The following is a 13,085-nucleotide window of genomic DNA, read 5'->3' as shown; positions in this document are numbered from 1 at the left end:
TGCTGCAATATCAATATGAAGTTATTTTTTTAATTCTCTAAATTTATATTTTTTATCCCCTAACCTTATGAGATTCTCAAATTGTCATAGTCATTGACATACCAAGTAGCTACAGGTTTCCATCTGCACAGCAAAAGCAAAAAGTGAACTTGGGAAAAGAAAGTCCTCTTGAGGCTCCTGAGAGTGGCTGTGTGTGAGCAGCACTGAGGGAGAAAGTCTCCCACCATTCAGGTCTTGGCTTTCCCTTGTCCTGTGACACTGAGCACATTCAGTAAAGTCACTTGGGAATAGGCATGCCCACATTCCTCTCAGATTCACCAGTTTTACTATGCACTGAAATAATTGGATTAGACAATTAAGTAGTAAATGAAAACCCAAAAAGGGAGATGCTTGAACTTGTGAGTCATGAGATGTCATAGACTATTCTTTAGTTAACTAGCTCAGTTGATGAGAGAAAATAGCCAGTGCGTTTTACATGTGTTATTTGATCACAAGAAGACCAGGCCAGTAAGCCTAGTGGAATCAGGATAGAGATTTTTCCATCACTGGAAAAACAAAGCAAATAAAACCAAACTCTGCCTCAAAGCACTCATTCTGCATAGAGTTAAGAATTTCATCATCATACCTCATAGCACAGCATCAAGCTGGGCAAAGAGCAGCAGCTGGGCTTCTTCTGACTAACTTGTGTTAACTTTTAAAAACAAACTCCTTTATTGTTTTATCTTTCCTGTTCTGTTCTTTTCCTAATCTAAATTCTCAGAATTACAATAGACCTCAAAGTTTATGTTGGCAGACCCAATGTTTGATCTACCAGTAAAATCATATTCCTTCTCTTCGTTGTTTCCAAGGTAAATTTTTTTTAAGAGCCTCATGTTTGACAACTCATTAGTATCTTGACATAGCAATCTTGCATGATATTTATGAAGCAAAAGTTCTTTTAAAGGATTTTAGTTCAAGTCCACCTCAGACAATACTAGAGAAATTCTCTTGTTCTGCCTACTGGAATGGATCCAAACAACTTTTCAGACTCTGATGCTTATCTCTGGCCACACCTTTCACTTTGTATATACTCCAAAAATACACTTGGGCTGGCCTGAAAAACAGATCCTGCTGTCTTATGCTCAATATGCTCAATAGGCTTTTATATTTATTCCCTGGAACCATTTTATTTATCTGATGTCAAAATTTAAGCCGGATGAAAGAAACAATGAAAAGGCTGTTTAAACATCAAAGTGTAAATTTTGATTTTCCCTCTGTATTTACACACTTGCATATAGTTTTCTAATACTTATTTTTATAATGGAAATAGTATTTAGCAGCTAATAAAATGAACAATAATAAAATTTATACTAATAAAATATCATAATTTAAAATGGACTTTCTTATGCATACTCTCAAGTAATCATCACAATCACCATGTGAGATGTTATGTCCATTTTACAGGAGAGAAAACTGAGGCTCAGAGGGATCAGCTACTAAGTGGCAGATCCAGACCTTAAAAAAGTCCTCTGAGATCCAAGTCAGTGTTCTTTCCCATTTCTTTCTGAGAACTTTAATTTCTCAGCAATTAAAAGAGGTAACAGTGGTAACCACAGCAGGAAGAGATTTGGCTTTATCATTTCTCAACAAAGATAGACCTTTATAAATAATTAGAACAATAAATATCAAGATCTGGTTTCTTTCCAGTACATAAAAACGTTTTCTAAAACTACTATGATCATAAAGTGCTTAGTGTTTTTTGTTTTAATAAAATATACTCCCATTTTTCTCATATTAAGAAGCAGCCCTGCCTCTCTAGTTGAGATTCTAGAGCCCTTCAGTACAGGGCTTGGGTGTGTGGTGTGAGAACCGAACTGACTCTAGAACAGGACAAGCTGCTTGCCCCATGCGGCCATCTGCACTTGAACAGTGAATGTGATCTCCAGCCTAAGCTACACCTTCTACGGCTGCCCTGGAGTCCAGGCCTTGCTGCCGTTCAGTCATGTACTTGGTTTGGAATTGAATGGCTCTCTGAGGAGCAATGCAAATGGAAAGTCTAGCAAGCTTTCAGAATGCCTCCAGAAATAAGACACATTCTCCTGAAGCAGACAGATCCCAAAGCCTGTCATACTCCAAGTCAGTGAGCCTCTTCAAATTGAGAACAACAGTTCCATGTATCCTCTAGTGAGGAAATCAAATAATTTCACATTGTTACATCAACTACCAAAGTTTCTTTTTTTAATCAGGGCTTCGGGCTATTCATAAACATCTTGAGTTTGTATGAAAGTGTGTGTTTATATGCATATATATTTATTCACTGGGAGCAGAAAACTTTTACCTCAAAAGGGTCTGTGACTATAAACCGACTTAAGAATGTATTTGGTTTCTGTGAAAACCTAGTACTATTTTCAGTGATAGAAATGAGAACTCTAAAGGTGATTAAATGCTTTACTAGCACTAAAGCAGATAAACTCATTCACTTTTAGAAAACAAATTTTCAGAGGTTAATGAATCACAAGGAGAAATTATAGAGCCATGGAATTTTTTAACCACCTGATAATGTCAAAAGTAGCTATTAGCATGCCAGCATATGCCAAAAATTGGAAAAATAAGGAGAATAAATCTTATTTTAATAATTTGATTAAATGTTAGTAATCAACTGTGATAAGTACTGACCTTGAGTTTTTTTTTTCATGTATATAAACAGGTGCCGATATTATAAAAAATGATGGAATTTACTCGAGGTATTTTTTCTCCTTTCCTGTAAATGGTAGATATAGCTTGAAAGTGCATGTCAACCATTCTCCCAGCATAAGCACCCTAGCCCACTCTATTCCAGGAAGTCATGCTATGTACGCACCAGGTTACATAACAAATGGTAAGAATCATAAACACTGTGATTTGAATAACATCATTTAGTGTGTGTATTTCTAGTGAGTGTGTGTATGTGTATGTATTAGAGAGAGGTGAATTTCAAAACTCGTGCAAGTCAGTGCATAATTTGTTGACTATCTCTTCAATCCTTAGTGATGTATGATAGTGGATAACAGGAAGGCAGTAGGTAATTCCCACAGATAATTTTGACCTCTTTTTGTGACTGTTTTATCCGAATTACTACCAGGCAAGGGGATTAATTGATTTTCTCAGTTCCAACTCCTATATTTCTCTATAGAGCTTTAGGCAAAAGGAAGAGGCAAAAAGTTGTTAGCAGTTTAAAGAAGGAAGCAAGCAGCCCAAACAATCCACACAGGAAACGAGTTCCTGGGAAAATATGAGTGTGGATATTACGGGAAAGTGAGGGCTTCCTGAAGATGTCCTGCCTCAAAGTGCCAAATACATAGACCATACACATCTCTTTTAAACACCATTATTATAGTAGTTCCTGATAGGAAGCAGTGGTTAAAGTATAACAAACAGAAATATGCTGTAGTCTTTAAACATAATCTTAAAAAATGTTTGGAAGCATTCTTATATGCAAAACAGCAGAATCTTTAAGAATACTTACATGTATTCTAGCAGCTATAACCAATCATTTGGACTATACAATAGCATGATTCTGTACTTTTCAGTAGAAAACAATTAAGATGCTACAGTGGATTTGCATCTCCTGATATTTTTTGTATTGCTAGAGTATAACTTGCTCTCACCTATATTTAAAATAATTTGGATTACTTCAAAACCAATGTAAATCAATTTGCAAGGTAACTCAACTTTACTACCAAGATATGATTTTGTATCTAGATGTAATACGTCACTTCTAAATAGATATCTTCTCCTTTATATTATACATCAACGTTTTTGAAAGCCTACTAAGTGACAGGCTTAGTCCTAGGAACTTGGGATACCAGGACTTATTGATATCAAATCAATAAGATTCCTATCAAGGAGCTTGCAGAATACAGACTGGTATTTTTTTTAAAGCCATGAATTTAAAGGATTCAAATATCAATATCTACAGTACACTGAGAATAGAAAAGTCATATTCAACTCTGCTTTTATCTGTGTACTTCATGCACAGAAAGAAAAATTTAGATTTCTCTAAGCATGCCTAGTTCACATAACATTCGTTAGCTCATTTTCAGGTGATGACCCTGAACGTGCACAATATGGCACAAAATGGCAACTGCTCTGTTTTCACACAACCAAATCTCCAGACACTGCAGGAACTACTCCCTTCCTCTCCTCCCCAAGGCCTCTGCTGAATCTGCTGTAGATTCCACCCAGCCTGCTCATTCAGAGCTTGAGAGCTCTCCCTTGCACGTTCCCACACTACTGATCCCTCTGAAAAGCATTCAAGAATATTAAAAAGAAATTTTGTTGGTCCCCCTTAAGCTACTGTCCACCTCTTTACTCTGTCATCTAGTTCCTTGAAATTCAATCTGTCTGTACATTCTTGCCCCCAGTTTACTGTTCAGCTCACTGCAAGCAGACTTCCAGCCACGTGACCATGACTCCACTGGAATTGCTCTGGCTCTGGTTACCGATGGCCACCTGCTGTTAAGTCCAAAGGATACATTTCAGTCCTCATTTTTCTTGACACAGCTGACTGATTTCTTCTTTGTCATTTCCTGGTTTCTATGATACCACACTCTCCAAATTACCTCTTATTCTCTGGAATTTTTATTCTTAGGCTCTTTTTCCCCTCCTTTTTTTCTACCAAGCCTCTAAGTGTTGGCAATTATCAGAGCTTAGTCTTAAGCTTCTCACTGTTCTATCTGGAGCCACACTGCCTGAGTTTGAAATCTAGCTCCTCTATTCACTAGCTGTGTGACTTTGGGCAAGTCACTTAGACTGTATGCTTAGCTTCGTCATCTATAAACATGGGAGTAATTGTGCTCTCCTCACAGCATTGCTGAAAAAGTTAATAGTTGATACACGGAAGGTACTTTAAAAAGTGCCTGACATATAGCAAGCACTCAGCAAATGCTATTTGTTTTTACAGCTGAAATTCTTACTGGGTAATATCAATAACCTACATGGCTTTAATAACATCTTTATGCTGATAATTTCCAAATTTGGAGGTTCAAAATTATTAAATGTAGCTAAAACTTCTTCTTTGAGCTTAAAATCTATGTCTAACTGGCTCCTTGACATCATCACTTAGATGATTTACAGGGACCACGAACCTTGAAAATTAAATTTGTCTTCTCTTCTTAGGCTGTTTGTCTTTCCATTTGCTCATTTTAGGAAGGTGGGAGCTATTCTTTTTGTTCACCAACTTTCTCTCCTTTACCATTCCATATTCAAATGCATAACCAGACTGCTGATTTTTATCTCCAAAATGCATCTAAAAATGCCTACTTGCCTCCCCTCCACTGCTGTCACCAACCCAGCTACTATCTTCTTCTATCTGGACTGTTGCAGAAGCCTCACTGCTCGCTATGCTAGTCCATTCTCCGCTGAGAGCAGCCAGAGTGACCTGTCAGAGAGCAAAGTGACTGTATCACTGCCTTGCTTCCCCACAGCATGTAAGATTAAACTATAAAACTATTGTAGTGGCCCACAAGGTCCTGCCTGAACTTTTCCCTCCTGTCTCATCTCAAACTATCTTCCTCCTAGATTTAAATTTTTCTAATGTGCAAAGCTCTTCCATACCTCAAGATTTTTAACTCAGCTTGTTTTCTCTGCCTGGAATGTTCTTAACCTCCACTCTTTACCTCCCTGACTCCTACTCATAGTATAGGAAATCTTTAAATGTTACTTCCTTGATACCACTTTAAATTGTTTGTTGTTGCTTAGTTTCTAAGTCCTGTATAATTCTTTATGACCCCATGGACTGTAGCCCACCAGGCTCCTCTGTCCATGGGATTTCCCAGGCAGGAATACTGGAGTGGGCTGCCATTTCCTCCTCCAGGACATCTTACCGACCCAGGGATGGAACCTGCGGCTCCTGTATTGACAGGCATAGCACCCTTCCTTTTTTTCCTTCCAACATTTGCCACAATTATAAAACATGTGTTTATAAACAGGACTTCTAAATTCTGTGAGGGACACTGTTTTGTCTTTGATTGCTGGCACAGCATAGGCCCTCAAAATACTTATTGAATGAATGAATGGTTGAATGAATAAAAGAACTGTTGAATAAACCAACTTATTCTAAAGATGTAGAAAAGGAAATAGGGTCTTAAAATGTCAATAATCTATAAAAACAAGCTATCCAGGAGATTGTAATTTGTTGTTTTGGCTATTCTTTTCTTTGATGTCACAGGTAATATTCAGATGAATGCCCCAAGAAAATCGGTGGGCAGGAGTGAGGAGGAGCAAAAGTGGGGCTTTAGCAGAATAAGCTCAGGGGGCTCCTTTTCTGTGCTGGGCGTTCCAGCTGGCCCACATCCTGATGTGTTTCCACCATGCAAAATTATTGACCTGGAAGCTGTAAAAGAGGAAGAAGAGGTGATTTTATCTTGGACAGCACCTGGAGAAGACTTAGACCAGGGCCAGGGTAGGTTTCTTGCTTTCATTATCTATTTTTCTACAAAGTGGCATTTCCAGTAACTGTCAGGGGTCAGCTGGGTAAAAATAGCTTTGGAGATTTACAGCTGACAAAGTTGCAGAGGGTTGTCATGAAAAGTTTTGAGTTGCTGATAAGGCCATGTATCCTGGAGTACAGGAAGAGAATGTACCAGCTCCCCCAGGATTGAAGAGGTCCTGGTAGACTTACTGACACTAATGTAGAAACCTCTGTTGGAAACCTAAATATCACATATAACAGTGATCTAGTCAAAAGAAATGGGTTTTATATGACAGAGCATGGACTTTTAAATACTGGAGGCAATTAGTCTTCTGAAGATTGAAAGGTAAATTGTAAATTCAAGGATTTACAATTCAAGTTTAAGGGAATAATTCCTGTAAGTCATGAAGTATTTGGCACACTGTCTTCTACTTCTGGTCATCATTTTTTGTTAGGGAGGCTGGTACCTGTTCTCCAATTTGAGGCTTTCTAACCCTTGCTTGGACATGATGAATTCCTACTTCTACCCTCTCTTTTCTAATGCTTTTATGCCAGCCTCCAGCTTCCACCTACCTCATTTCTTCATAGCAACTCAACAGACTAAATTTTCTGAAAGAATAAATGTTCCAACATCTTTGCCATTACCAGAACAAGATTATCATTGGTTACACATGAAATGGTTTATTTCCAAAAGCCTCTGATTGAGATTTCTGTAGGAACTAACCTTCTCTCTTGAAAGCCAGTTTGTCAATATCAGTGAATAACAGCAGCCACCTTAGGCCTCTGCCAGTCTTGCTTTCAATTTCTATCTTTTTTTTTTTTTTGGCTTATAATTCTCTACTACTCTCTCCAGAAAGCATCTTAATTACAAATAATTCTGCACTGCTGAGAAACAGTCAATATTGTAGTTTTGTCTTGAAGAATCTGTTATCACAATCTATCTCTTCTTGCTAGAGAAGAAGGAAGAGAAATATTTTACATTCTAATTTAAGGATTCTCCTAATTTAAAGTTTGGAGATATGAATTGATTGAAACTGTGGGATGGATGCATCGTTTGTATAATGGAAACAGCTGTAACTTAACATTAGAGCCAAAAAGTAGTCCCTGCTGTGACTACAAGTCCAGCTGTTGTATCTTTGGCAGTTTGCTTAAACTCTATTAGCCTCAGTTGTATATGTGAAAAATATAACTAAGACTATCTATTTCACAAAGTATTGTGGTGTTGGAGAAGACTCTTGAGAGTCCCTTGTACTGCAAGGAGATCCAACCAGTCCATTCTGAAGGAGATCAGCCCTGGGATTTCTTTGGAGGAAAAGATGCTGAAGCTGAAACTCCAGTACTTTGGCCACCTCATGCGAAGAGTTGACTCATTGGAAAAGACTCTGATGCTGGGAGGGATTGGGGGCAGAAGGAGAAGGGGATGCCAGAGGATGAGATGGCTGGATGGCATCACTGACTCAACGGATGTAAGTTTGAGTGAACTCCAGGAGTTGGTGATGGACAGGGAGGCCTGGCATGCTGTGATTCATGGGGTCGCAAAGAGTCGGACAGGACTGAGCAACTGAACTGAACTGACTGAAGGTGACATATATAATACAAAATGGAGGAGAAAGAGGGCCCAGTTAATTTCCTGGGCTGTTGATTTGTGTTGCTAGAGTTCTCTAGCTTCTTATTTGAAGTAAGTAGCCACCCACACTCACTCCCATCTTTATGTAAAAGAAAGTGTGGTGCCTGCCATCTAGTACTTTTCCTCTTTCCTCACTGCCTCAGAAGCACAGTAGTGTGAAAAGAGACAAGCTCAGACTACTGGTAACTGTGTTCCCAGTTCCCAGTGGTTTCAACTATACCACTGAATTAAGAGTACAAAGAAAATGGGTGTACAGTATCAGTGATTTTGAATGGCTTGAAAAGAAGAAATACAACTGAATGGGACTTTAGAACTGATATTACAAAGGGCTTTAGAAAGGGAGAGAGGATTTCACACATTCACATAAATGGCCCTGCAGGATGGAGAGGATGACTAGAGCAGGATGACTAAAGCATATCAAGCCTGTTACAATGCGAAATCTCAAATACAAAAGATCGGCAGGTAGGGAGTGGTGAGATGTGTATTAACTTGCTGAGATCACTCAATCATAACTGACTTGATGACCCAGCAATGGCAAAATTGACCAATTAGCCATGAGTATACCAACTAGCAAGTAGGTGCCTGTTTAACTTATAAACATGTGCTTTCATCCTCTCTTTTTTTTTTTCTTCACAAATTGTTGTCTAGAAAGCTGTGATAGTCACCTCTATCACCAGAGTTAAAAACAATCAGGGTATGTCTCTGGCATTACAATTATGAAAATTTTCACTATTATTAAAAACCTTATTAGCAATAAATGAACAACTTGTATATATCACTGTATATACAGTACCAACTCTTTACCATATACAATACACTGTAAAAAGATGACAAAGTATGTGAAACAAGCAAAATATTACCAGATCATTATTATGTTTGGGAATATATGTGGACAAGGTATTATGGAAATGGATTATGCCCTTACCTCTTCATTAAGAGTGTGGGTTAATAACTGTTTAAACTGAGTTTTTATTATTTACTGTGTGCTAAGTCGCTTCAATATGTCCAATTCTTTGCGACCCCATAGACTGTAGCCTACCAGGCTCCTCTGTGCCTGGGATTCTCCAGGCAAGAATACTGGAGTGGGTTGTCCTGCTCTTCTCCAGGGGATCTTCCCAACCTAGGGACTGAACCTGCATCTTTTATGTCTCCTGCATTGGCAGGTGGTTTCTTTACCACTAGCACCACCTAAGCCATATTAAGTGCCCAGTACAGTGCTAAATGAAAGTGAAAGTCATTCAGTCATGTCCAACTCTTTGCGACCCCATGAACTATATAGTCCATGGAATTCTCTAGGCCAGAATACTGGAGTGGGTGGCCTTTTCCTTCTCCAGGGGATCTTCTCAACCAGGGATCAAACCCAGGTCTCCCGCATTGCAGGTGGATTCTTTACCAGCTGAGCCACAGGGAAAGCCCAAAAATACTAGAGTGGGTAGCCTATCCCTTTTACAGTGGATCTTCCTGACCCAGGAATCAAACCAGGGTCTCCTGCATTGCAGGTGGATTCTTTACCAACTGAGCTATCAGGGAAGCCTGTTCAGTTCAGTCTCTCAGTCGTGTCCAACTCTTTGTGACCCCATGAATCGCAGCACGCCAGGCCTCCCTGTCCATCACCAACTCCCAGAGTTCACTCAGACTCACGTCCATTGAGTCAGTGATGCCATCCAGCCATCTCATCCTCTGTCGCCCCCTTCTCCTCCTGCCCCTAATCCCTCCAGCATCAGAGTCTTTTCCAATGAGTCAACTCTTCACATGAGGTGGCCATAGTACTGGAGTTTCAGCTTTAGCATCATTCCTTCCAAAGAAATCCCAGGGCTGATGTCCTTCAGAATGGACTGGTTGGATCTCCTTGCAGTCCAAGGGACTCTCAAGAGTCTTCTCTAACACCACAGTTCAGAAGCATCAATTCTTCGGCACTCAGCTTTCTTCACAGTCCAACTCTCATATCCATACATGACCAGTGGAAAAACCATAGCCTTGACTAGACGGACCTTTGTTGGCAAAGTAATGTCTCTGCTTTTCAATATGCTATCTAGGTTGGTCATAACTTTTCTTGCAAGGAGTAAGCGTCTTTTAATTTCATGGTTGCCGTCACCATCTGCAGTGATTTTGGAGCCCAAAAAAATAAAGTCTGCCACTGTTTCCACCATTTCCCCATCTATTTCCCATGAAGTGATGGGACCAGATGCCATGATCTTCATTTTCTGAATGTTGAGCTTTAAGCCAACTTTTTCACTCTCCTCTTTCACTTTCATCAAGAGGCTTTTTAGTTCCTCTTCATTTTTTGCCATAAGGGTGGTGTCATCTGCATATCTGAGGTTATTGATATTTCTCCCGGCAATCTTGATTCCAGCTTGTGATTCTTCCAGCCCAGCGTTTCTCATGATGTACTCTGCGTATAAGTTAAATAAGCAGGGTGACAATATACAGCCTTGATGTACTCCTTTTCCTATTTGGAACCAGTCTGTTGTTCCATGTCCAGTTCTAACTGTTGCTTCCTGACCTGCATATAGGTTTCTCAAGAGGCAGATCAGGTGGTCTGGTATTCCCATCTCTTTCAGAATTTTCCACAGTTTATTGTGATCCACACAGTCAAAGGCTTTGGCATAGTCAATAAAGCAGATATAGTTGTTTTTCTGGAACTCTCTTGCTTTTTCAATGATCCAGCAGATGTTGGCAATTTGATCTCTGGTTCCTCTGCCTTTTCTAAAACCAGCTTGAACATCTGGAAATTCACGGTTCACGTATTGCTGAAGCCTGGCTTGGAGAATTTTGAGCATTACTTTACTAGCGTGTGAGATGAGTTCCTGAATATGTCTTGGTCAATTTTTATACATGAATGTATTCATGCACCTGTACTGCAGTTTTTTAGCTATTGAAGCATTGCAGGGTTTTTATATCTGATAAAGTCAGTCCTTCCACTATAAATTTGCTATTTTTTAAATTTATATGGTTAATTTTGATTATTTAGTTTCTGTTTAAACTTGCAATAAGCTTGTTAAAACAGAAACTAGAGCTACTTTTAATAAAATCATGTAAAATTTACAAAATAACTTAGGGAAAAAATAACATCTTTTATTGTGTTGAATCTTGCTATTGAAAAACATAATAAAACTTTTCTCTTATTCAGGTTTTAGTATGAGTTCTTATGTAGTGTCTTAAAAGTTTTGTTCTTATGCATATTTCTCTCCTTGTTTATTCATAGGTATTTTGATTTTTTTGGTTGCTATTGTCATTAAGCCATTTCTAATAAACTAGAGAGTTTATTCAAAATCACTTAACTTCCCCATTTGTATTTTTTTTTTAATTTCAGCTAACAGCTATGAAATAAGAGTGAGTAAAAGTCTGCAGAATATTCAAGATGACTTTAACAATGCCATTTTAGTGAATACATCGAAGTTAAATCCTCAGCAAGCTGGTACCAAGGAGATATTTAAGTTCTCATCAGAGCTTTTCACAAACGGACCTGAATATCAACCTGATGGAGAGGCACAAAAAAGCCACAGAATTTATGTGGCAATACGAGCAGTAGACAGAAACTCCTTAAAGTCTGCTATCTCTAACATTGCCCAGGCATCTCTGTTGATTCTCCCAAATTCTTCTCCTGTACTTGACAGAGATAATCTTATATTAAAAGGAGTTCTGACAGCAATAGGTGTTATAGGAATCATTTGCCTCACTATAGTTGTAACACACTGTGTTTTAAACAGGAAAAAGAGAGCAGGTAAGAAAGAGAATGAAACAAAATTACTATGAGAAATGTACAGAGTACATTCCCTCTTAAATATAAGATCCATGGCTTTTGCACTTTACAAAAACATACTAATAAAGTCAAATTAACATCAAATTATTAAAAATGTCTTGAGTTTCTGTGCAGTATAGATCAGAATTTTACACGGTAAATAGACCAAAAATCTTTTTTATAGCATTAATTGAGGGGGACGGGAATTAGAAAACCTTTAGGCTTTGGCTATGGACAAAATAATGGAATTTATTCTCTAAGTTCGGAGAAGGCAATGGCAACCCAGTCCAGTACTCTTGCCTGGAAAATCCCATAGACAGAGGAGCCTGGTAGGCTGCAGTCCATGGGGTTGCGAAGAGTCGGACATGACTGAGTGACTTCACTTTCAGTTTTCACTTTCATGTATTGGAGAAGGAAATGGCAACCTACTCCAGCGTTCTGGCCTGAAGAATCCCAGGGACAGCAGAGCCTGGTGGGCTGCCATCTATGGGGTGCAACAGAGTCGGACACGACTGAAGTGACTTAGCAGCAGCAGCAGCATTCTCTAAGTTAATGTGTTTAAAGGCAAAGGCAATAGCAAAATCAAATCAAAGATTCAAAAGCTTACTCTATTGAAGAGGAAAAACAGCCCCAAGTAAAGAGAAGGAGGTTATGCCGGAATGATACAGTATAATTATCTACATGAAGCAGTTGCTCAGTTGCTATGATTAATTTTTCATTTCTCTTTATTTGTTCAGAACAGGTTGCTTGTTTATGACTAAAGGTCAAGTTGTATTTTATATATGAAGCACCTATTGTAAAGTTCTTTTCTTCTTTCATTTGGTTAATTAGACTACAGATAGATGCCACTGCTAATGCTCAAAGAGATTTGGCTCATTGTAAGAGTTAACCTTAAAATGTAGGTGTTATCCTTGTCCCCTGGCACTGGTTTTATAACAGAGGTATATTAAATTTATTGCTTATAATGTTCTACTCTTATCAAAGCAGCTTTCCAAGTAATTTGCTTTGAGTGTTATTCAATGAAAATGGTTATAGCTCTCATAAAACTAAGTAAAGAAAAAACTACATAGTTCTGAGCCTATTTTAACACATATATAGGCTATATCATTTCATTCAACTTCAACCAAAAAAGTCACAGGGGAGAAACTGACCTTTGGAGATTATTAACTAATTCTGTTTTTTACTGTTTAAATAAGACTTCACGAATCCTTTCCCCATAAAAGCTTATTTACCTACAGGTATTTACCTACAGGGGTGGATGGTGACTAGAGAGAGGCAAGCACAGG

At 38.5% G+C, this 13,085-nt stretch overlaps 1 protein-coding gene across 1 annotated transcript in view; it reads left to right on the top strand.

Annotated features, from left to right (window-relative positions):
- The window catches only part of CLCA2 (chloride channel accessory 2), a 41,781-nt gene extending 29,867 nt beyond the window's left edge, over window positions 1-11,914 (top strand). Inside the window, exons 12-14 of the mRNA XM_027536654.1 lie at window positions 2,687-2,857; window positions 6,188-6,421; window positions 11,371-11,914. Of these exons, the coding sequence (XP_027392455.1) occupies window positions 2,687-2,857; window positions 6,188-6,421; window positions 11,371-11,813 (848 nt within the window). The 3' untranslated portion in view covers window positions 11,814-11,914. The remainder of the gene's footprint in view (window positions 1-2,686; window positions 2,858-6,187; window positions 6,422-11,370) is intronic.
- The last annotated feature ends 1,171 nt before the right edge of the window (window positions 11,915-13,085 follow it).

The sequence above is a fragment of the Bos indicus x Bos taurus genome, chromosome 3 (assembly GCF_003369695.1).
Source record: "Bos indicus x Bos taurus breed Angus x Brahman F1 hybrid chromosome 3, Bos_hybrid_MaternalHap_v2.0, whole genome shotgun sequence".
NCBI classification, from domain to species: Eukaryota; Metazoa; Chordata; class Mammalia; order Artiodactyla; family Bovidae; genus Bos; species Bos indicus x Bos taurus.
Note: the sequence above shows the minus strand (reverse complement) of the source record. Positions and strands in the feature narration are given on the sequence as shown.